General features: G+C 33.2%; 1 protein-coding gene across 3 annotated transcripts in view; it reads left to right on the forward strand.

Annotated features, from left to right (window-relative positions):
- Positions 1-512: 512 nt before the first annotated feature.
- Positions 513-26,162, forward strand: part of LOC145322091 (sodium-driven chloride bicarbonate exchanger-like) — a 37,461-nt gene continuing 11,811 nt past the window's right edge. For 2 of the 3 annotated variants that reach the window (XM_080163861.1, XM_080163863.1), the window contains exons 1-22: positions 513-931; positions 1,269-1,329; positions 15,822-15,913; positions 16,344-16,475; positions 17,135-17,193; positions 18,250-18,319; positions 18,610-18,651; positions 18,921-18,986; positions 19,216-19,320; positions 19,573-19,716; positions 20,372-20,480; positions 21,077-21,205; positions 21,495-21,597; positions 21,792-21,883; positions 22,150-22,328; positions 22,691-22,790; positions 23,014-23,149; positions 23,640-23,778; positions 24,177-24,260; positions 24,490-24,562; positions 25,314-25,395; positions 25,814-26,056. In XM_080163861.1, coding sequence (XP_080019987.1) covers positions 1,282-1,329; positions 15,822-15,913; positions 16,344-16,475; positions 17,135-17,193; positions 18,250-18,319; positions 18,610-18,651; positions 18,921-18,986; positions 19,216-19,320; positions 19,573-19,716; positions 20,372-20,480; positions 21,077-21,205; positions 21,495-21,597; positions 21,792-21,883; positions 22,150-22,328; positions 22,691-22,790; positions 23,014-23,149; positions 23,640-23,778; positions 24,177-24,260; positions 24,490-24,562; positions 25,314-25,395; positions 25,814-26,056 — 2,227 coding nt within the window. In that variant the 5' untranslated portion in view covers positions 513-931; positions 1,269-1,281. Of the gene's footprint in view, positions 932-1,268; positions 1,330-13,623; positions 13,731-15,821; positions 15,914-16,343; positions 16,476-17,134; positions 17,194-18,249; positions 18,320-18,609; positions 18,652-18,920; positions 18,987-19,215; positions 19,321-19,572; positions 19,717-20,371; positions 20,481-21,076; positions 21,206-21,494; positions 21,598-21,791; positions 21,884-22,149; positions 22,329-22,690; positions 22,791-23,013; positions 23,150-23,639; positions 23,779-24,176; positions 24,261-24,489; positions 24,563-25,313; positions 25,396-25,813; positions 26,057-26,162 lie in introns of those variants that run through there. The other variant, XM_080163862.1, reaches the window with a different exon arrangement.

The following is a 26,162-nucleotide window of genomic DNA, read 5'->3' on the forward strand; positions in this document are numbered from 1 at the left end:
TAGGTTACTAGTACAATAACAATGTGGTAAACATTCTGTAATTAATCATTAGAAAAATCGACCTTAGAACTTCTGCATATCTGTATTATTAATTGTCACCAAAATTCAATGAAGCTCGAATCTAAATGAAAGTGTTCTTAGATTTTTTTATTACACAAATATCTCAGTAGAGTTTCTATACATGAAATTGGAAAGTTTTGAGACCCCTAATAATTGAATATTCGATCCATTATCCCCTCCCTTACTCCCTGCAATGAATAAGAAAACTTATCATAAAACTTTTTGGGACTATTGCGTATTTAATTTGTACAGTTTACATTTAGATCAGATCAGTAAGGGTCCCTCTCTCATCTCCTATTGCCTCCTTAGAGATATAACCACCTTAAAAGTTTTTTAACTTTATTGCCAATATTTCAGAATAGCAAAGTTGATATTTCACTCCTAACCCTCTTCTTCAACATAAAAGTTCCTTAAACTTAATTATTGTTATATTAATACATTTAAAGGGTGTATTTTTTTGTAGTGAAAGCATCCTTTGGCCACAAACATTGATATTTGTGATAACTTTTTATTGAATTACAATTAATTTTGCTATTTGTTAATTTTGTAACATCAAAAAGATCCTATCACTAGTAGAAACTTGTATACCGACCACTGTAACTTGGTATGCCATTTCTTCCGCATATTGTTACATCCACAAAGGTTTCCATAACTACAAAAAAAAACACAATAGCTAAATAATATGGTTAGTACTTGATGTTGAGGAGAGTGTAGGGTAATATTTTGCTATCTTAAAATTATTGTACAATTAGCTGAAATGATAGCACACCCCTATAACTTTATGTGTGCATTATTCAGAGATTTGAGGCAGTCACTATTTGACGTCCAAAGGGTCAATACCCAAATAATTAGAGACAAGTTACTGCTAAGGGTTGGTTGTTCTCTTAAAATAATTTGAACATAAATAAAATAATTTCAAACAAAAATCTCTTTCAATTGCTCTATTTTATCTGATGAAGCGTAACTACACCATAGCTAGGATTTATCTGTCCGTCCGTTTCATCGTGAAAGTGAATTATGGAAACGCACTTATTTATAATTACAATTTCTAATTATACCTAAAACTTTCTATTTAAATTACTTTTATAAAAAAAATATTAAAACTATTTTATTGCAAAAGAAAATATCATTTTTCAAAGTATTCAATTAGCATAATTCTAAAAGTATAAAAAAAATTTGAAGACAAACCAAAAACTATTATTTGCCAGTGATCTGAACGCAATGAGTGGGGAAAGAGTAAAATTCCAACTAGGAATAGAAGATCCAAAGGTAGGCAATACAACTTAATACAATTATGCATAAACTAGCAACTGCGTCCCAAGCATTTATTGCGTTGAAGGGGGCATGAAATTAGACTAAAACCACCTGAAGACTTAATTTTAAAAATAAAAAAAATATACTAAAATAGCAGGGTGGAGGGGAGATTGGGATGTTTATTAAACTTGTCCCCAGAGTTTTATAAAAACGTTTTCTTATTCGTTGGCTCAATAACTTTGGGGACTTTTATTGAATTTTTATTGTTGGTTTTTTTAGTTCAGTGTCTAAACATTTCATTTTCAACCCCTAATTGTAATATACAGAACTGGTAATTTTGTGTATTATCATTGGGGATGTATATTAATTTATCGGCCATTGTCTTATCCTTCTAGATACCTGTTGAAATAGTTAAGTAAAATGCATTACTCTAAAAGTACAAGTTTTATTGAAACTATTAATAATAAAAATCATTTTAAGTTTCATAAAACTTCAAACCTATGTTACCTATAATTTATTAGTGCATTTAAATATAAGAATCTTAAAATAAAAACAAGTAGAGTTTGATTTAGATTTAGTTAAATTTTAAGTTTTTTTCTTACTTACTTACTTACAGCCTTCTCATCCATCCGGGGGACTCAGGCCAGCCACAAACTGTCTCCAATCAACTCTATTCTGGGCCAACATTTTGATCTCGTCCCAGGTCTTATCCATGTTTATTAGGTCCGCCACCAACTGTCTCTGCCATGTAAGTTTTGGTCTACCACGCCCTCTGGTGCCAACCAAAACCCAATCAAGTGCTTGTTTAGGTATTTCTAAATTCTGCTTTCTTAAAGTGTGCCCAATCCATTTGAATCTTCTCTGTTTAATTTGTATATTTATTTGTTTTTGTTTAGTTCTTGTCCAAAGGTCCACATTACTTATTCTCTGGGGCCAATATATCTTGAGAATTTTCCTCAGACATTTGTTGACAAAAACTTGAATTTTTTTCTCCCGTTTTTTGGTCAAGCTCCAGCTTTCTGAGCCATAGAGAAGCACAGATTTCACATTTGAATTAAAAATTTGCATTTTTGTTTTTAAGCCAATATTGCTAGTTTTCCAAATTTTTGAAAGGATACCATAGGCGGCTGCGGCTTTCCTTATTCTGTCATCTATATCCTCGTCAGTTCCACCTTGTTTGGTCATATTGCTGCCAAGATATGTAAAACTATTTACCTCTTCTAGATCTTCTCCTCTCACATTAATATTAGCATTTTGGTCGCTATATATGGACATAGTTTTAGTCTTCTGTATATTAATAAAGAGACCAATTTTTGCCGATTTGTCTTGGATTTCATCAGTTTTGTTCTGAAGTTGCTGAGGTGTGTTGGCGATGAGAACAATGTCATCTGCAAAGTCTAGGTCATCTAGTTCTTCATCACCCCAGGAAAATCCGTTTCCATTACTGCAATGTCTCATAATGTAGTCAATTGCTAGAAGGAACAAGAATGGAGAGAGTATACAGCCCTGTCTCACTCCAGTTAAAACTTTAAAGGCTTCTGAAAGTTTACCTTTAAATAATATCTTGACTTCTTGTTCAGAATACAAACTTTTTATAATTTCTATGAATTTTTCTGGTACTCCATAGTAAGCTAAGATTTTCCAAAGAGTTGTTCTGTCAATGCTGTCAAAGGCTTTTTGGTAGTCAATAAAATTTAGATAGCACGGAACTTTCATTTCAAGGCACTGTTCAATAATGATTCTTAATGTGACTATCTGATCAGAGCAGGATCTTCCAGATCTGAAACCAGCCTGGTTTTTCCGTAGATTGCAGTCAATAGCATCTTTCATTCTTTTGAGCAAGATTTTGCTCAAAACTTTGCCTGGGGCAGATAGGAGCATTATTCCTCTGTGGTTGTCACATTTAGTAAGATCTCCTTTCTTAGGGAGGACAGTTAGATGTCCATCTTTCCAGTCCTTTGGTACTTCATTTGTTTCCCAAATTTTACCTAAGATTTTATGGAGAACATTTGCTGAACTTTCTAATGTTGACTTAATTGCTTCTGGAGGTATGTTGTCAGGTCCTGCAGCTTTTCCATTTTTAAGTGTACCAACGTGTTCTTTAATTTCTGACACATTAGGAGGATCTGTATTTATATCTAAGTTGAATGGTGTAGGATTGATATTGAGTGTTTCTGGAGGCCTGGGTCTATTCAAAATTTGGGAAAAATGTTCTACCCAACGTTTTTGCTGCTCATCACTAGACGTTATCAGGTTTCCTTGAGAATCCCTTATATGCACAACTGAGGAAGCTTTTTTATTAGCAAGTTTTTTGGTAATATTGTAAACTTCTTTTGTATCAAACCTAGCTGCGGCATCTTCTGCTTGTTTTGCTAAGGATTCAATTTCATCTCTCTTATCTTTTTTGACACTCTTTTTTACTTGTTTATTAAGAATTTTGTATCTGTTTTTAAGCTCTGGGTTTTCAGGATCATTGCAAAGTAATTCTTTTGCTGCTCTTCTTTCATTGATTTTTTGTAAACTGTGCTCTGATATCCAAGTATCTTCTTGTCTTCTGTTAGTTCCAAGAATTGACTCACAAGTTTCCTCGTAAATTTTCTTGGTATCATTCCAGAGAATATTTACATCTTGGTCTACATTTACTTCATTTTCTAATATAGCAAATCTGTTTTGTATTTCAAGTTCAAAAGTTTCTTTGGTATTTGCATCTTTAAGGCGCTTCACATTAAATTTCTTTCTGTATGTATTTTCACTTGGCATTTTTTTAAGTTTTAGTTTGATCTTTGCAATGACTAGATGATGATCAGAGTAACAGTCAGCTCCTCTTTTACTCCTTACATCGTGCAGAGATCTTCTAAATCTTCTCGATATAGTTATATGGTCAATTTGATTTTGTACTCTGTTCCCAGGAGATTCCCAGGTTACTTTATGAGAAGTTTTGTGGGGAAAAATTGTGCCCCCTATGACTAGATTATTAACTTGACAATACTGTAGGAATCTTTCACCATTGTCACTTCTATCTCCAACGCCATTTTTACCCATTATTCTTTCATAGCCGGTATTATCACTACCTACTTTTGCATTTAGATCTCCAAGCACAATAAGGAGATCTTTATTGGAGTTTGATCTTCTGGTGATGCTCTCTAGTTTTTCATAGAACTCATCTTTGATCTCATCTTCCGCAGCGTCAGTAGGAGCATAGCAAACTATAATTCTTAATTTGATATCTTTTTCTGATGTTTTGAAGGAGGCTTCAAGAAGTCTGGGGCCATGTGGTTCCCATGATATCAGTGATTTTTGTGCTTGTTCTGACATCATTAAGCCTACTCCATATGTATGACTAGCATCATTTTGTGTGTGTCCTGAATAAATTAGCTTGATATTCTGTATTTTTTCCTCTCCAAAATTTAGCCATCTTGTTTCGCAAAGTCCAAGGATTTGTATATTATATCTTATCATTTCCCCTGCTATAGTTTCAGGTTTCCCCGTCTGGAACATTGTTCTGACATTCCAGGTTCCTAATAAGGTGTGGGATCTGGTGTTCAAGATCATCCGCCTGCCTGGTCCCCTAGGGGTTTGCCAGTCAGCCATCATATTTCCCTCAGTAGAGGGAGCTCTTTCACGTGGATCCCGTTGGTTTATTGTTGTTGGTTCGTTTGTGTCTGTTTCAGTAACTGGTGGCTTTTTAAAGAACTGGGTAGTTAGCCCTGTTCCAACCCAGGTACCACCTGGGGAGGTGAGCTATGTTTAGACGGGATTCTCCATGTTGACCTTGGCTGCTTGGTTGGACCTACAGTACAGCTCATCACTTCTTTGAACCACAGGCAGGTACACCACGGGCAGGAATAGCTCTCGTACCTATTTTTTTCTACAAAAGTTTAATAAAATTGAATTCTTGGAAGAAAATGTTTATAATGAATTAAATATGATTCCATTAATGGTGTTCATCCACTTCCGTGAAAATATTTGGTACAAAGATAAAACAATATAATAATAAGTTAATCCCTCCGGCCCTTCTTTAACTCTTTTTGTAAAATTCTATCGTGATAAATATTATTTTTTTCAAGGGTTGTTGATTCGTTATTTTAGTTTTTAAAATTAGTTAGAATTGAATAATTTTTGATGCTGTAATTTTTATGTTTTCTGTCCATATTTTTTGATATATTTTTGCTTTTGTAGTGACATGTTAGCATTAAGAGGACAAAAATTGAAATTTTATGGCCTAACATAGTTGACAGAGCTGTGAAATATGTTCTTTTGTCAACTCTATAAAAACACCTCCATTAAAGGCCGATATCCTTTTTAGGAGTGCAATTACTTCCCCAAAAATGAATACATTAGCACATTATTATTACGCAAGTTATTACTATCTGTTTGATATTAGGGTGGGAGGGGACATTGGACTGTTTATTACTCTAGTTTCCCAAGTCGTATAGTTACGTTTTCTTATTCGTTGGCTTACCAACATTGGGGACTTTTATTGAAATTTCATTGATAATTTATTAAGTTCAGTGTCTAAACGTTTCAACCAATAATTGTAATCTACAATCACTGGAGATGTTAAATAAAATATATGCGAGAGTGATGCCCTTCCTCCCTTTTTTTAATGCATTTTATTAGTTTTTCTTTATATGCGTCATATATGCGAGTAAATTAAAACTTTTAATCGAAGGAAAACTTTTAAAAATGTATTTTATGTATATAAGTAAGTATGTAAGTAATTATTAATTCATTATTAAACCAAGTTTTTGAAGAGGTGCAATAATAAAATAGATTAAAATTCCGATCTCATCATTCTGACGCGAGAGAAAGAATTAATCTTTAGTTGCATTATCCATGTAGCAAGGACGTCCAAGCTTTTTATCTTTGGGGATGGAAAAAGCTAAATTGATGGAAAAATTTTCCCATGTCAGTATATCCACCACGTATATCCTTCCTCCATTGTTGTTACCTTGTTATTGCTACGATACTGATATTGCGATATTGATATTGCTGTTAGGATATTCTTAACTTTTAGACCAAATCTTATAGAACCAATAACCAACCATGTATATTTAAATTTTCCTACGGGTTACTGACCCTCAAACTGTACTTACAATTCGACATTATATACAATTATACACTTTAGGCTAAAAGTATTGGTATGTATAGTAGGATTGGTTAAATTGGGACGTTTGGGAATTAATTACATGGTGATTTTAATTTGGAATTAGATTTTGAACATTAATGTTAGATATTGTATCAATTTATAAAATAAACCCAGTCTTTCAAAAAAAAACTAGTTTTGATATTTAAAACTAAACTTACCAAGATCTAAAAAGTAATGGAATAATTTTGTTTATTATCATTTGGGATGTACTTCAATTTATCGGCTATTGTCTTATCCCTTTAGATTCCTGGGATAGTAGAATTTTGAAAATGGCATAAAAGTTGTAGATTTCAGCCAAGCTTCTAGCCAAATTAAACCTATCTAAGTTTAAAATACCCATTAAATCTACTAACAAAGTTAATCTGTTTAAATTTGATTTATAAATTGCAGTAATTTTAGATACAGTTAAATAAAACCAGCTTGAAATAAATTATACTTTGCTAAAGTTGGCATATTAATTTCTGTTTTCAAATAGTAAATCTTCTTTTATCCTTTTTATTATCTTTTATGTTTAAGAACTGGAGTAGAAATTGTTTTATAATATTTTACAGGAGGAGAGTGGGGTAGTAGGTACTACTCCTATAAAATGAGGGACTCAACCATTGCAATTCGTGTGCAATTTATGGTCATATGATTTGCTAAGAAATTGTCCATAAATATCATGCTTTAAGAAAATGTAAATTTTTAAACCTTGTTTCCTACTAGTGGCTTCGCCCCAATATAAATATATGAGATCTATCTTTTATTTTTTTAAAATTTGTGTTAATCTCCTTCCCCCACTCCTACTAAGTAGCCTAAAACCTTCCCTGGACTATAAATAAACTTCACATAAACGAACGGTTCAGCCATTCACGAGTTCTTGCATACACTCACAAACTCATAGACACATACGACATACTACCTTATATGTTAGGATGAAAGGTTTTTCTTTTAATATAAACACAAGGACTAAGGTTTCAGAGAAGTCTTCCCCTAGATACTTAAAACTTGAAGGCGACTTAGAAGACTTTAATTGGTCCCTAGCACAGACTTCAATACTGACAGGGAAAGTCAGTAATTAACAATGACCAAAAAAACAAGAATGGTGACAAAAAGGTTTTAGTGTACATTTGGTTGTGTCCATTAAAAAGGGAAGGTTTTCAGGGAAGGAAAGGACAATAGCTATTAAATTATTCTTTTTCCGCCAAAAAAATTTGAAAACAACCTTTTGTGGATTTTTGCACATAAGAATGGGAGAAGATCAATTTATTATTATTAATGCTAAGTTATATCCCCTGGCATTTATAATGGCATTTTTTAAAACATTCAAAGTACAGTGTCCTAATTTATGAGCTTACATGCGTCGGCCGCGTGTTTTTTACTTTTGATACAGGTATAGGTCAATGGATATAGAATATACATTATAAATAGGTATTTTGACAGGGAAAAAATTGTCTTCAATTTAGCTTGCTAACATGGAACGCTATTGGTCAGTTCGTTCATTCAGTGGATCGGATGAAAGGGAAAGAATCGTTATTTCCGTCCGCTACAAGTTTCACTTAATTGGAGAACACGAAAGATCCAAGTAATGATATATCCATTTATAGGTAAATTGTAAATATATTAATGCCTGTAACCATTAAAGTATAGTTTGTATCTGTTCGAAGCTTGAAAATATTACAAAAATATACCACAAAATCAAAAAATAGAACAAAAAATGTATATTTGAAAAGGTTTAAATATAAACCTTTTATTAAAAATCTCCTATCTCTATTTTTTCTACTTTTCACCTTTTTATGTACTTTTTTTACTAGCTGTAGGGGTTTATCGTGTTACTGGTCAATATTTGGCCGCACTAGCTTTTTTTACATGAGGGTACTAATTGTCCTTTAAAAAACATTATGGTTTAAATAATTTCTTCGTCCCTAGCCTCTAGGGATGAACAGGAGAAAACAAGAAAACAGACATTATTAAGCTTTCCTGAAAATTTATACCAATTTGTATCAACATTTTCCGAGATCTTTAATTTCAGACAATCTTTTTGATTTAAATCTTTTTTTAATTCTTTTGTAGAAGGTTTATGCTATGAAGAAACGATTTGTTATGTTTTTAACAAAGCACTTTTTAATTAATATAAAAGTTTAATAAGCGTTGACACTGATTGATTGAACCAACCAATCCAAATTTAATAAAAGTACCAAAAGTTTCTGAGTCAACGAAAAAGATACCATATCTACAAAACTTTTGGTACAAGTATTATTTACAGTCTAATGTCCCCTCCCTCCCTAATAAACCCTAATTTTCATATTCTAATCTTAAAACTCTGAAAGTGGTTAGACTGTCAATTAGGGCTTGGCAGCCGCGCCGAAGCCTAAAATTTAAACCCATTTGGATATTTAAAAAAAAAAGGATTGCCATATTTAGGTCAGGTTTAGACTTCCAGCTGATTTTTAAAAATGTAACCGTTTGATTTCCCTGGGGTTTATATGTGGCTGACGTGCGGGTGCTAAACCCTGATATCTATATCCCAAATAATGCACTAACTTGTTTAAGCCGGAATATTCTGCATGTTTTTCTTCAAGGGATGGGGTTATGATATATTGATAGGGTTCTATGGTGGTTTGAAACTATAATATAACAGTTATTCAAGCCTTATATCTTCTAAAGTATGATGTTATCATGCTTTGGTGCATTGCTTATAGGCACAATATAGGCTTTTTTATAGTTGATTATGTTAATTTAAATTACAACAATATTAGCGGTTAAAACCTAAGGGCAGAAAAATAGCCTAAAACAATTGCAAGACTTAAATCTGAAAATAGTATACCCTAAAACCATTTTGGGGTCTAAGTGAAGCTTCCCTTAAATGGAGAACTCAATCAGTTCAAAAGTTAAAATCTTTATCGATAACAAAAAAAAACATTACTACTTTATATGATACTAGCGGCTTCGCCCCTAGCCTCTAGGGGCTTTGCCCAAAGAGGTGATAAAAAAATTAAGGTGAAAATCGCAAAGGACCAAGGAAATGTCCTTCAAAAAAAAGGACCAAGGAAATCTTCTACAAAAAAATAATCCTGTGGATAATATGGATAATATTTGTTAGAGCAATAGCTCTATATTAATTACATAAGGGGGAGGGAATTTTTTGGTTTTTAGGGGGGGGGGGTGTCCCACCCCAAAAGAAAATAGCTTAATACCACCACAGGACCGAAAGATATATACCCTGAAGAGTAGAATCCAATCGGTTCAGGGGTTACCGAGATCTTAAGCTTCAGACAGACGGACGGACGGACAGACATCGTTCTACTTTGTATTATAGATGATACTGAGAGAAACCCATGGAGAGATCGAGGGGACTTTGGGTTATTTATTGCACTAGTCCCAAAGTTTTATAATAATGGTTCCTATTTGTGAGCTGAGTGTCCAAATATTTCAACCACTAATTGTAATCTACAGAAGGGGTAATTTTTTGTATCAACATTGGGGATTTATATCAATTTATCGGCCATCGTCTTATTCTTTTAGATCACTGAGAGAAACCTATGTTTTTGTTGTTGTAAAGTTTACTATTTTACTGAATTCTGTTGAATATGATGAACATGCATATTTGTAAGATATAGATCTAAGTGGGAACTATGAAGGAAGAAAATCATGATGGTATCAAGATCTAAATAATTTATTCTATCAGATCACATAGTACTATATGGGTTTATGTATTGGAATACCCTATACTACAAGAATTATTTTCACATAGGTTGAAAAACAATGAATTTTGCTTAAAACACGTTTACTTGACAAACTGAAAGATGACCCTGTGTTGGCAAGTTCTTTGTCTAAAAATCCGTTTATTCGAATAAATTACACTTGTTATAAGGCCATGACATTTAATTATAATTATTTCACTATTTTGAACGTTTATGACAAGGCAGTATTAGCTCTAAAGTTGGATTTATTATACAAGATGGTCCATCAGACAAAATAACCCATCAAACTTAAAAAGGAATTTTTAGTAGACGTTTGGGATCATGGAGAGAAAACTAAGTTTCAGGTTTCGTCGCATTTTCACAGTAGCTTTTTCCTATTTCTAGCTCCTTTGGGGGGCTCAAACCCTGCCTGGTCTTTTTTTCTAACCCTGCAGGGCAATCATTAACAGTAACCTAACCTAATCTAAAATAACCTTTTAAAGGCTACTGTGAAAATGCGACGAAACCAGCAAATTCGTTTTCTTTCCATGACCCGAAGTTTAAGTTTAACCACATATGACTCAATCCCATAATAAAAACGAAGAAATTTTTGTGACAATATAAATTTCCTATTAAAACTGTATCCCAAGATACAACTATTTCATATGAATTAAATAAAAAAGGTGCAAATTTGCAGCAAAATGTGTACACTTTCTAACCAATAGTTTGGTCGGATTGTTCTTTTACTGTGTACATTTGGTACATTTAATTGATTGAATACCTAAAATTATTGTTTTCTTATATTAATCTTTATTTTATTACAAAAAATGATTTGTAAGAGTTACATTCAAAAATTAAGTTAAGTTGTTTAATTTTTATTTCAAACTTTAAAAATACAATCCTTGACCCATAAAAGAGATTTCAATGGTTTATACATCCAGACACTGGACGTGGTTTCAATAGGCCCCTTTAAGAAGAGAATACTATTAAACATAAACCTTAGAAGTTGTAAACTAAAGTGTTTACTATGAAATGAAAACCAAAGAAATGGCCCTAGATAATCAAGATAAATGCTGTATAACGCGCTGGTATTTGAATCTTTGCAATATGGGAAATTTAAATAGTAAATATGATGGCTTAGAAAACTAGAGGACATTTTTTTATTGCACAGTTTCAAATTGTAAACAACTTTCAACGTAAACTAAGCAATTTATGCATTTCTTAGTTCAGTTTAAATAATTTATGAATTTAATATTTAAAAACTTTTATTTTTTAATTTTCACTTCGTTTGGGTGCCCTTCGGGGCGGAAGGGGACATTGGACAGTTAAAAATACTAGTACCCAAAGTTATATAATTACGTTTACATAATGGCTTAAAAACTTTGAATACTTTAATTAGATTAAAATTGGTTGGTTCATTAAGTTGAGTTTTTAAACGTTCAAGCAATCGTTTTAATCTTCAGTCTGTTTACTTTAGTACCCAAAATCATTTAATCACGTTTACTTAATGGCTTCAAAACTTTAAATACTTTTATCAGATTTATATTGGTTGGTTCATTAAGTTGAGTGTCTAATCTTTCAACCAATCGTTTTAATCTACAGTCTGGGTACTTTTGTTTTTGAAATAGTAAAATATCTACAAAAGACTAAGGGAAGATCTAGGTATTTCAAACAAAGGTCGTGCTATCAAAAGGTTGATCGTCTATGACTCATTCCACAACCAGCTAATCATAAAATTATTAAAATTTGCATAACATTGTGAACATGTATGTAATAAACTCATAAAATTGCGGAAAGGCCAGGACTAGAACCTGTTTCTGCAAAAACATATTTGCAAAGGCCGTGTAGACAATTGTTTCTTAGAAAATGGCTTGTAGCAATATCCTTATAATTACCAGTCGAACTCTTCTTGTGAAACATATTTGTTTCACCAAGCAATTTAAGTAAAACCAAATAACAATGTCTGTCTTATCCTATTATATAAAGTAGTAAGGTTTTTGTCCGAAGCTTAAGATTTCAATAAATACTGAACTGATTGAGTTCTCATTTTTGTCCAGGGATTGTTTGAGGTATTTTTGGTTTTAAGCCTTTGGCTGCTATTTGGCTACTGTTCTGTCCCCTTCTTTCCTCTTTAAATATAAAGCCCCTGATGCTAGGGGCGCAACCGCTACTTTTAGATAAACCACCCATTTCCAGTTTTTGTTAATTTTCCTAAGGCATATTTTATGGAGAAGGACTTTGAATCGATATATTATTAATTGGATGTTGCATCAGATTTTCATGTACTCTAATAAAATGATGGTCTTAGCATGCTAAAATAACGATACTCCCAACACACCCCTTTAACCTATCCCCTCCCTTCCAAATGATGAAATGGATGAACGAACAGACCAATAAACGATGTTCATATAAGCAAGCTAAACTGACCTGTCATTATATCCACGTATATCCTATATCCACTGGGCTTGGTGTTTAAGAAATTACACCTGCAAATATTTAATGGATTAAACTGAATATAACAAGTTCAATGAGTACTAATACAATGAGTGTTGGGGGGGGGGGGGGGGGAGAGTACAATCTGAATTCAAAGGACACTACTTTTAAATGGTATGCGAACTTGGAATAAAATAATATAAAATTAAAGCAATATTCTTAAAACAAGAAAGTATATATCCATACCAAAGAAATGATGTAAATTCGATGATTTATCTATTTTCATCAACGTTTTAAGAACTTTTAAGAATACAGATGTTTAAATGAGTAAAAATATGATTTATTGTCTATGAAAATTTAATCTTCTTTAAAATAATATAATCTGGCTCAAACTTGTACTTTGAAAATAAGTTTGGAATCGTTTATACAAAACAAAAACATGACATATTTGGTAAAATCTCATAAAAGTTCATTTGAACAGAGATCTAAAGGGATAACACAATGGCCGATAAATTGATGTACATCTTCAATGATTATACAAATAATAACCCCTTTTGTAGATTGCAATCAGGGGTTGAAATGATTGCACACTCAACCTGGAGAACCAACTAATTACAATTCAATATTAGTCTCCAAAGTTCTTAGGCCAACGAATAGTAAAACACTATAATAAAACTTTGAGGACTAGTGTAATAAATAGCAATAGTAACTCCTCCCTATCATTTGAACATTGTTCTTATACTTTTCTTATGATTAAATAGTGCGTAGTATGCTCGTGACCTTTCCTCTGGTTGTTTCTACAATAAAGCAAATTATAAACAATAACAATAAATTTGAGCATTACAGATAACAAGACATACAGACTGACTAACGGATACAAATGACTTGTAAAGTAGCTAAGTTATATTTAATGTTTATCTGTTTTTAAATAACATTTTTCTTTTTATGACTTAAATGTGGCATCTCAGCTTATTTCAAAATTTTGTTGTTTTCGGCGACAACCGAAGTATTATCCAGCGGTCAGTATAGGCTGGTTATGGGGAAGGGACTTCATTTCAAGGGGAGGGAAAATTGTGTTTTTTTGCATGATAGTTAATTAATTAGTCCATCTTACGGGTGAGTGAGAAATGGTTGTCAGATTTTATCTGCCGAGTATTCCTTCATTTAAACTGGCAAGTTTCTTTAGGATTTGTTTAATCTATAGAAGTGAACAAGAGATATTTTTTTAGTAGCAGTACATATATGTGTATTACACCAATATGTTAAAAAAAAAATGAATCAACAGATGTGAAAATTTTGGAAAATTTAGCTGTACATTGTCATTTTTACTTCGTTTTTTGAAGATTGTTTAAAAATTATTGCTTAATATTTATACTACATGAATAATGTTTAATTCAGCACTCAATTACGATTACAAATAGTCGCGTTTAGTTTAATTATAGAGTGGCTTTGATTATTTTAAGTGTATTAATTTTAACAAAATGATTATAATATTGCAGACAATTGGTCAATTTATAAAGTTTCAAAAGATAAATTTTTCCGGTATTGCTTCGAAACATATTAATATCTGCTGGATTAAATCCAGTTCTAAGTAATAATGAAGAATCATGTATACAATCGTATTACAAACAATTTTCAAAAAAAGGATACTAGAGACTAATAAAACTGGTTTTTATCTTATAATTTTTTATTTTAATAACCTCGGAAAGCTGTCTATAATACAAAGCGAAAATCAACTATTTGTATGGGCTTTATCCCTGCATGCTATTTAAATTTATCCAAATATGAAATAAGCAAGATTATTTTGACCATTTAAGTTTCTGTTAAGTGATTCAATACACTGATAATACGGCGGTGTTTGTTCATTTCCGCATAAAATCATAACTGCAATTTGTTTCACATCAGCATAATTATACAATAGTTTAAAAATAGATGCACAGGGGTAAATTTGACCCCCACCCCCTAATTTTAATTTTAGTCATTGAAAAAAACGTAAAACAAATTTTTGAGGGTAATTTTGTCTAGAAAGTGTGGTGATCCTTCTTTCAAAATAGTTATTAACCTTCAGTGGAGCTTTGTAAAAGAGAACAATATCGGTTCAGTGGTTAGTGATAGTTTTTGATACAAATAGATATACCATGATGATTTGTATGCTACAGAAATGATTAATAGATATACCAACTAAAAGACATCCTATTACTTATACTTAGGGATACATATAAATAATGTGATACATTTGTGGAAATGGATACACACCTATTATAAGTGACCAGTTATAAGTTATTGTACATGAATAAGTAACTGTTATAATATCTAAATTGTTATATAAGATTGCCCGACCCATGCTAATAAGGATTTTCAGTACAGTGAACTTTTGGGTTTTTCCATAGAGACAACAAAAGGATATCAATAACAGTTCAGAGCGTGAAACCATTTTTTTATGACAGCAGAAATGTAATATACGATGTAGCTGTCTATAGTGCCCTAGCAAAATGGGGATAGATGTCACTACTTTTGGCCTACCTATCCTATTGACGTCAGGAAATACCATTTTCCATCTGGGTGTCCCATAGAGTAGTGGTTAGCGCACTACGCTGTGGTTGGGAAAATCCGAGTTCAAGTCCCCACATAGACATTGCACTTGGATGACAAATGTTGTTGCAATTTGTCAGAATATAATCACACAACCTTCCCTGTGATGCCCTTAGGTTGTAAGGGGGGAGATTTGTAGGAAGTTAGGATCCTACCTATCAAGCAACTGTAATCGTGCTTTCCCTCGTCCATGATCCTCATTCGTATGAGAGTGCCATTAATTAGGGTGGCTCAATATGGAACACCTGCCAAAACTCTAGGCCAGGGTGATGTAATAATCGAGTAGCTTCCACGAGAATTGCGGGTCAGCTTGTAATGTAACATAGAATACACTCAGCTGTGCGCGAAGCTTGCCAATCTAGGATTGGTCAAAGGATTCTCACCTCCAATCTCCTCGTGCATCTGAATCCTAACTTCAGAGAATCAAGGCTACATACATACATACATTTACTCCATCTCTTTTCTAGGGGTTTCTTTCCCCCTTTCCTTTCTCTTTCCCTCTACAAGGAGGCCAATAGAATAGGTAGGTCAAAAACTGTGACAACTATCCCCATTTTCCTAGGGCACTAAACACCGCAACAATATAAGGTTTGTTAGAATAGTCCTATTTGTCAAATTATTACATCATGTAAGCATTGAAAGCACATATGATCAATACAGAAATTTCGTAGGAGGAGGAAGAGGAGGAACCAGGACGAGTAGACCCCAGGAATGGCAACCATGGGATGCAACTGTATAACAGCTCCAGCCAAATGGAGAAAAGGTAATTATAGCAGATTATATGCCATTTTTATAGATCCCAGGAATGGCAGCCATGGGATGCAGCTGTATACCAGCTCCAGCTAAATGGAGAAAGTTAGCTACAGAAGGTTCTAGGCTGTTATTAATGGGTTTTAGGCTATTTTTGTAGATCTTAGGAATTGAAGTTATGGCATGCAGCTGTATTACATATGGAGAAAAGGTGACTATGGTAGGTTTTAGGCTATTTTTCATGCCTATAGGCTATATTTCGGAGGTAACCCCTTAAAGGATCTCAAGAAGAGCTGTCGTTGAAAATGAAAAAAAATAGCAGGTTCTAGACTATTTTCTTTCCGATGAAATGTAGGTAAAGTAATAAAATATATTTTTTAGGTCACACAAATGCTATAATTGAACGGGTTTTGAGATTTTAACATAATTTTAATGTATTTTAGGTTCCAACGGCTGTCCAGCGGCAATGGAAGAAAGGATTCTGATATCAGTTTGGGGGGAAAGCCCCAGCGCACCCGCAGGCACAGGAAGAAGCGTCGCAGTCCAGCCAGTGAACATTTCATTAATGATATCAGGTAGAGTTTGTAGCGAAAATACTCAAAAAAAAACTCCTGTAGACTGTTTGTATATCATTTGCTTTACGTTTGTTACCCATTTTCTTTCGTTATTTTTTTTATATAATTAAGTAGTTCTAATTTTCTTTCTTTTTTCTTTATCTTTTTTTTACCAGTTACTTCCTCTCTCCTTGTATTTCTTTATGCCCATCTATAGCGAATAATTTCAAACAGCTACAATACTTTTGGATGCAATCGTTGTTATTTTCTCGTTTCATTCGAATCCGGTGGATTGGAACCGGTTATCATCCTTACGAAAAAACTATATCTAGCATCGTATTATATCCAGCTTTCTACGAATATAAAAATGTACAATATACAAATGCGAGAATAGTTATTTCTTTCATCGTATTATAAACTGCTTTCCGCGGATATAGAATGTACAATTATAAGATTAAAACCATTTTTTAGCCCCGAGATGCCGAAGGCACGGGCTAAAAAACTGGTTTTAATCTTATGTTTGTACATTTCTATTTTCTATATTCGTAGAAAACTGGATATAATACGATGCTAGACATAGTTTTTTCGTATGGATGAGAACCGGTTCCTATCCACCGGATTCGAATGAATACGAGAAATAACTATTATGTTACTCATATTTTAATTTCTAATTTGTGTAGGGAAGAAGAGGTCTCACCTGGAGATATTGTTAAAGAACTTCTTGGCGACTCCACTTCAGGTAGGTGTCAGGGAGGAAGGGGACATTGGGTTGTTTATTACACTAGTCCCCAAAGTTTTAAACTAACGTTTTCCTATTCTTTGGCTTAACAACTTTGGGGACTATTACTGAATTTTGATTAGTTAGTTACTCAACTTAAATATTCAAACCTTTCAACACCTAAAAGTAATCTACAGAAGGGGTAATTTTGTTGTGGATGTCCCATAAATTTATCATCCACTGTCTTATCCATTTAGATTACAGGGTGGGTGTTTTATTTCAAGGGTTCTTGCTACTGGAATTGGTAGGTAGAAACTAAACCATAGATTTGTGTGGACAAAAAAAAATAGAGCGGGCATTATATGTCGCTGGATCTACGGGGTTTGGACCCAACCCTGTACCGACGTCAATCGGATCTTTATTTTAATAGCGTCGGAAATATTAACACAGCCACACAAAAGAGTAGAAAGCAATTAGCTAGTAGACGAAAAAGGTTCCCATCACTTTAGCCAGATAGTTGTCTGGGTAATACATCTATACTTATACATTTATTTCTATTTCTATCCAATGTCCTATCCATGTATCCCAAATAAGTGTAATAATATCCAGCCAAGATTGGCTATTAATAAAGTTAAATGTAGTGTAAAGAATTAATCACCATTTATGTAGGTTAGGAATTATATTCTTTCTTTACGACAAAAAATACCTTTATTTTCATTTTTATAGGTAGTTTAAGTAGCACAGCTACTCTAAAACTTGAAAAGAATTATTAACAATCACAATAGATAGAACTACTAGGTACATACAAACATATTCCGTGCATGTGACAGGAAATTATGTCGTAAAATTTGGTTGATAATATAGTCCTCAGATATTGATCAATATGTTACTCCACGTGAGTGATGAATATGGGGTAGAGTTATAAGGTGGGGGGAGGGGGGGGGGGGGGGGTAGCGAGTATTGTTATATTAGCCAGCTGGAAGAAGCATTTTATCCACGTATTCTTTATTTCTGTGTAATATTTTTTTATTTAAGTTTTTTAGCTGCGCTACTTTAGGACACAATTTCCTTGTTCAGGTCATGAGCCGCATCCCCTGTTCTCTGAAATGGTTGAGCTAAAGCTGGACGAATGGAAGGAAACTGCCAGGTAGGGTTAACCTCTGATGAACACCCCCCCCCCCTTACGCCCTCTCAAAATCTATAAAATAAAGTCCTAAAATATAAATATATCCTTAAGCAGTATAAGGTTTGCAACGAATATAATTTTTTTTCGAGTATGTATTTATATTCTGCTTATCCAGTTCTTACTCTCTTTTAAATGTTAATGTTCGTTTGGATCCTACCGTTTGAGATCTTTGCTTTTATGGCTGTTATCATCCTTGTTTGTGAAAACCAATTACCAATTTCTTTCTGGATATATGATTATATTTTTTATAGATGGGTCAGGTTCGAGGAAGATGTGGAAGAAGGTGCTAATAGGTAGGCTTTCCTTTTTAGAAGCGCAGCCGCTCTATAAATAAGGTATGCCAATATGTTCGTCTTTTAGACGGTTTGTAAATCAATGAACATACAAAAAAATGTAAAACATAGTTTTCTTAGATAGCTTATAATGAAAATCACGCATTCACTCCAAAACCCACTAAATTATATAAGCTTTGAAAATATACTTTACAATTACCTGACCTTATTCTTTCTTAATTGCAGTTTACTGTTCTTTTTGTTGTTAAATTCTTATTTTTTTATTTTAGATGGAGCAAACCTCATGTATCTTCATTGTCTCTGCATTCCTTGATGAAATTGAAAGAATATTTGAGGTTAGTACAGATTTTTTTGTAATAGTTGTACTCCCCTACAGGTCTCTAGGGACAATTAAGGGGAGGACTATTTGGGGGGGGGGGGGGCTTATTACAGACAAAAAAAAATTGGGGGTGTAATCTTTTTTAAGGCGTCCACCCCATACAACCTTCTTCTGCAGCCTAGGAGTGAACTGTTCTTTAATTCTCTAAATATTTAATATATACTTTACCTGTTTACTTTTGTCAGGAAGGGAACCATATTCCTGGACATGGAAGCTAACAACCTGCAGGAGATAGTCGATGTGCTTCTGGAGAACATGATCAACAACGACAGAATCACTTATGATCAAAGGTATCAATTGTATTTGTAAAATAGGTTAATATACACTTGAAATGTTGTATTTATATTTAATAAATGGGTGCATTGCTAGCCTCTTATTGATATGTTTCCAATTTTACTGCTATTTAAAATTTGACTAATCTGAAAACATATATACAACACTATTCTAATAATGCATTCATATGTTTACTGTTGAAAAATGTATGTATTTTTACATTTATTGAAACTGCATTCGTTGCGTAATTAAACTAAAATATCTTACAGAGAACCTCTAAAGCAGCTTATCCTACAGAAGCACCGACATCAGTTTGAAGGTTTGAAGAAGTCGAAGAGCGAGGCCTCAGGTCTCAAGAAGATTAGTTCTTCGCATACTTTTGAAACTGGATTCATTCTGAATGCTGTGAGAAGGTAGGTGATATTTAGATTAATAACATGTAGTTTTAGTGGCTGAATGCCGGGTCAGTAAAACTGGTATTAATCTAACGAATTTTAAAAGCGAAGCTGTTCTATAATTAGGATAGGTATTTAAAATTTTGACAACTTTTTTTGTATGATATGATTATCCATTTCAACTGATTTTGAAAAAAATGATTCATAGGACAACAGGTTTAAGTTTAATAAGTGAGGCGACTCTATAATCAAATCCTAAAAAAATAAAACCATGATCTTTTATTGTATGTATCCTATATTCACACAATTTTGCTATATATTTATGTACAATTTCGTTTAGACTTAGAGATTAATGTTCTGACACTCTACAAGAGTTAAGTTCGTTTGTCCTTCCTTTTGATTTTAAAGCCTCGCCTTTATTGATGTTGTCATCCTTGTCGTTTTATTATTCATAAAAATTTGTCCATTATACAATACGATTCAAGATTTTTCTGAATGACCAAGAACCATTATTAAACTCCTGCAGTATGTTAATCATATAATAAATTTTTGTTATTTTGGAGTAGGGGAAGGGGGGGGGGGTGTTGAATTTTTTTCTTCTAATGACATTTGTTGAAGTGATTACAGGTAAATCTGGTGCAACATACAAGAAATAATATACCGATTTTTTCAGTATGGCAGAAATCCGTCACAGCGCGCATAATAGTTCTGGGAATGATTTAAAGAAAAGTGCCACAGCATCTACAGTTGCAGGATCTAGCTCCTCACACAGTCTTCAAAAGGTATAACTTAAATATTTTGCTAATGGATGTAGAATGTGGATGTGTATATTATTGACAAGGGAAAATTATCAACCTATTTCTCCTCCCATTTATTGGTCAGTTCGTTCATCCAGTAGGAGGGGATTGGGTAAAGGGGGTTGAGAGAGTGGATTATTATTATAGCCCGCTGCGTGTTTCACTTTATTAGAGAACATGAAAATCTGAAGCATATTCTATGTACGGACAGACAATGTAAGTTTTACTTTAAAATCAGTTTCAATGGATGTAAAATATACATGGATATTATGACAGGGGAATTTTTTTTCGTCAATATAGGTTGCTAATATGGATATTACTTATTGGTCAGTTTGTTCATTAAGAACGACGGAAGGGTATGGGGGTAAATAGTGTGAATTGGGGGGATTGTTATTTTATCCAGCTACAAGATTCACCGTATTAGAGTACATTATAATCTGGTGTAAGATCCAAGTAGTAATAAATCCATTTCTGTTTCAAATAGCAGCCAAGTATGGAACATTCATCCATAGCTTTATGAAAAGACAGACTAAAGAGTAAATTATAGAGTAGCTTCGCTAACAACCTTTCCACAAATTCAGGACGAGGAGATGATCAACACTAACACTACCTTCATGAAGAAGATCCCCAAGGGTGCCGAGGCCTCCAACATTATGGTCGGTGAAGTTGACTTCCTCAAGAAACCAATTTCTGCATTCATCAGATTAGAGGTGACCTTTCTTTTCCCAGTTATAATAAAAGATATAATTCTCCTGTCTTATTAGTTATTTACTTTCGCTTCAATTGATTGCAATCGTCCATGTTGATTTTTTTTATTCTAGGAGCTCTTAGCTTACATTGAACTGTTACATTCTAATTAAAGACTGTAAAGACTGATTTTGCTAAAGCTCTGAACTAAATAATATGATTTTTCTTACAGTGAAGCTCCTCATAGATCTAAAAAGTTTGATAAACTTTATTACCTTTGAGGAAAGATATAAGTTTTTTTTATAATTTTAGAAAGCTGTACGTCTTGGAGACCTGACAGAAGTTGCTCTACCCACCAGATTCCTATTCCTCCTTCTCGGTCCACCAGTAGATCATAACAGCTCTGATTGCTACAAGGGATTTTTTTAAATATCTACTGAATCACGTATAATCAAATATGGAATTACTTATTGCCTCTAATTTTCAAATTATCATAATGTTAAACAAATTTAAGAGAATTATAATTAAAATACTATATTCCTATATAAATATAGTTTTACTAAACCTTTTCTAGTTATTGAACACTGTATTCATAAAAATCATTGAATTAGGAGATTGGTAGATCTATAGGTACCAGCTTGGTCGATGAAGTATTCCATGAAGTTGCCTACAGAGCCAGGAATAGGGAACATCTCATCCTGGTAAGCACGGCCATCTTGTGTCGAAGATTTAAACTAATTTTTTATAATTTCTATTTGTACTTACACTAAGATCTTTGATTTATAAAAAAAACTTTTTTATACTTTACTTAAATACTCTTTAGTTAGGAAGTTCATAATCCTATTTGACTGTTTTTTTCTCTCTTAAAAATTTGAATGTGTTTTGTATTGCTGCGCTACTTGAAATAAAAAGTAATATTGTAGTGCCATCTTGCTTTCTAATATGGAACTAATTTTTAATTTTCTAGGGTCTGGATGAATTTCTGGACAGTGTGACTGTGCTGCCACCTGGTGAGTGGGACAGGAACATCCGGATAGAGCCGCCCACCTCTGTGCCGTCCCAGGAGAGTAGGAAGGTGCCGAAGATTCCCAGTTATGCCACCAATCCTGTTCTGGAGGAGATTGATGAGGAAGAGGAAAAACACAGGTTAACCAATCATACTTTGGATCTTAAATAAATATTGATGGTTTGTTTAAACTAGCTGTGGACAATCGATAATTTTGATCTCTAAAAGAAGTAATTTGGAGATTTACGTCCGTTGTCCTATCCCTAAAGATATCTGGATTTATCATCTTTTGCTATTTATCTGTGAAATTAAGAAAGCGAGACTATTTCTTCTAATGCAATAGAGCGAAAGATGTTTGAAAAATATGCAAATAATACTTAATGTTCACATAAAAAAAAAACTGGGGTTAAAAGAGAAACTTATGCAAAACACAAGTTCTAAAAAGAAGCTAATGACGCTGATAGATAAAGTTTCTTTGATACTAAAATTACTCTTTTCCCAGGATGAGAAAAGAAGCAGGTCTGGTGCGAAGTGGCAATTTTTGTGGAGGTCTCATAAATGATGTTAGAAGAAAAATACCCTGGTTTATCTCAGATTTTAAGGTTAATGTCACTTAAAATTTCTTATTATTTACTTTTAGTGATTGATGGTGTATTTTCTATTTCTATTCACACTAACTTTTAACTTTCACATATCTATTATTGTCCTTTCTTTGTGTTATTTTTGGAGCCTTCTACTCTAATACAAATTTTTCCTGTCAAAAATCCTTTAATAATATAAACTTTCTACATATAGTTATCTTATTGATGTTACATTTTATTTTAGGATGGTTTCTCGATTCAGTGTGTTGCTACGATATTTTTCCTGTATTTTGCCTGTTTGGCTCCAACCATTGCCTTTGGAGGTATTCTGGGTCAAGTAACCAAAAATAGGATGGCTTCCATTGAGTCCCTTGTTTCAGGTATTAACATTAAATTATGCGTTGTATTTTATACTTTTCAAAGGATCATGTATGCCCATTGCCTATGGGACTTAAACTTATTGATGCATTTCAGTTTTGCTACATAAAATTAGTTACAGAATAATAAAATAGCAGCGGGGTGAACAGGGTTCTGTCTTGGGGAGTAAACTTTAAAGATAAGAGGCAATATAGAAAGGCAGGCCACCTCCATTTTATTTTTAAGGTAGTGTTGACCAGCTCATACCAATAACGAAATTAATTCGGAAAAAAATCACGAAACCTATACGTGTTTTTCAGCTGTCGTTGGGGGGCAACACATCGTAAAACTGACGACCTCTCCATTTGCCCCCCAAATATTATTTTAGATTTAATTCCCTTGTTGGTTATACCTTATTCCTGAGTGTTGACAATACTCCCGCAAGCCCACGTATGCCAGAGCAAATAATATTTAGGTATACCTAACTTGTTCAATTCCATCTAATATCTTCAGGTTTGACTGCTGGTGTAGTCTATTCGATGTTTTCTGGACAACCTCTGACCATTATGGGCCTAACAGGACCTGATCTTGTCTTTGAAACTCTGGTGTTTGATTTCTGTGAAGGACAAAATTGGGACTACCTGTCTTTCAGGTAAAAAGGCCAATTGACTTGAAGGTTAAAGAGGATGCTATCAGCAAAGATGTTAAGCCGCTTCATAACAAAAGACATTAAAAAGGGTCCCTACTTCTGATATGCCAAATGCGTCGCATTAATAGAGTAGGGGGTATGCCATGGCCTAAAACAGAAGAACTCCTTACCATGATTTCCAGATAAACGACGTCGATCAAAGAATTGGTTGTCTTTTGAGTTTTTCTTAACCAAATACCCCGGTATTTTGCGCAGAAATAGAGATATTGGCTCCCATTAGTTATCCTTGGTTGTTGTATTTGTCTTTTAAAGTGTCATGGACAGCAACCTCGCAAGTTTCAGGTAATTGATATTTAGTTCAGTCTGATATTTTTTCTTAACTTATTATTTTTTATATGAAGGTTGTGGATTGGAGTATGGATAGCTTTGATTCTGGTTATACTTGTAATTACAGATGCCAGCTCTTTTGTGTGTTATATCACCAGGTTTGTGTTTTAGATTCATAGGACGATTATTTCAGTTAAAACCAAAAAAAATCACTTAATTTATAAATCTGAAAGTAATTGGTAAAAGTTATAAAGTTTTTTGTTTTAAATATTTTTTAAATCAAGCTATACAAATATCATTGGTGTTGAGTATAGAGAGAATTATTAACAGCAAAATAAAAAAGTTTCATGAAATTTTTAAATTAAATAATAATTCATTAATTGATAGGTTTACAGAAGAAAGTTTTGCCACCCTGATTGCTGTTATCTTTATCAAGAAATCCATAGAAAATGTAGTAAAGGTAATACATATTTTTGACAGATATTAGTGGGAGGTTATATTTTGGTCTATTAATTATTTTTATGTAAATGGTTATGGGAAGATTTTTGAATTTCGCAAAAAAAATATCTGAACATTCTTTTAAAAAAGAATTATTGAAATTGCGTTGTTAATAACATATCATTATTTTTCTCTATTGACTTTTTGAAATAAATATAGATAGACTATTTAATCATTTGAAAGCTCAATGTTTTACTTTTAATTATTCAGAACAAAAATTAAATGTGTGTTTAATTAACAAGACATGGCAAAAATAACGTCATTGTATTTTATATTTCGCATTTAGCACGGGTTGTTTACGTTTACGGGTTGTTTTGGACAGTATGAATTTATTTTAAAAAACTTAAATTATACATGAAATTTCACATAATCTCCTGTCTAATTTTTTTTTGTAGGGGCGGGGCGGTGGGGCTTTACCATCTAAATGTCCATGCTCGTTATGTAACTACCCTACCTAGTATAGCCAATTTTAAATTAACTGAACCCATAATGTAATTAGTCCTCCAATTATATTTATACTAGCAAATACGCCTCTATCATCTAGGGACAGAAAAGGGCTGGAAAATAGCTTAAATCCACCCTAAAATCTATCCTAATAAAAATAGCAAAAAACATTACAGGACATATGTTAATCTTACCTAAAATATTGAACCCAAGATTAAGATCTTAAGCTTGAGAAAAAAATCCTCACTACTTGATATATTTTTGTCTAGATAGCACAAACCCACCCGTACACTGAATCTGTGTGTGCCTGTGAACCAATGATTCTACCTGATAACTGGGACATTGATCAAGGTGAATCTAAATATGATTGATTAACCATTGACTGGATAGCATAATTTCAAAGGGCCGATTCCCTCATCCTAGTCGAGCAAATAATAATCTCCTTCCCCCCTCACCCGTCTTAATTTAAAAATGAATTGAATTCAGGTGATGAGGGTAGTTTTTCCTTTGTTATTATGATAATGGCTCTAAAGGTATAGGCCCAAAGGGGTTATGGATCCCTGCAGTGGATATTGTATACATAGAGAAAACTATTCACTTTTATATTGAAAAAAAGAGGTTGAAGGGGGGGGGGGGATTATAAGATAAAACAAAAACTTTTTCTTCGAGCACTTCTAAATTGTGAATTTTTATAACATTTTTGTGTCAAATCAATAAAATAGTTGATTTGAAACTGATTTTATAGAATTTTTAAAGAATTTTAATTTAGGCAAGGATTTCTACCGTTTAAACAACACAGAGATTGAATCAACCCTTTCCATCTACAACATCTCCAAAGCTGGAGCCAAATGTTCCATCCTGGCGGCCAACCTGCCATCAAACCTGTCCACCGACATGATGGACCTGTATGGGTTCACGACACCTGGATGCAACTATGCCCCTAATGCTTTCTTTCTGAGTATTGTTCTCTTTGTGGGCACTTTCCTTATTGCTACTAATCTTAAACAGTTCAAGGAATGTTTGATCATGATTAATACTTAAAAAAAAACACAATACATACAGTTTTTGAGATATTTTATAAACCGTCTTATAATAATAATGCTCAATTTTTATTTCTA

This window comes from Acartia tonsa, chromosome 6 (genome assembly GCF_053477335.1).
Source record: "Acartia tonsa isolate MP-2025a chromosome 6, ASM5347733v1, whole genome shotgun sequence".
Lineage (NCBI taxonomy): Eukaryota > Metazoa > Arthropoda > Copepoda > Calanoida > Acartiidae > Acartia > Acartia tonsa.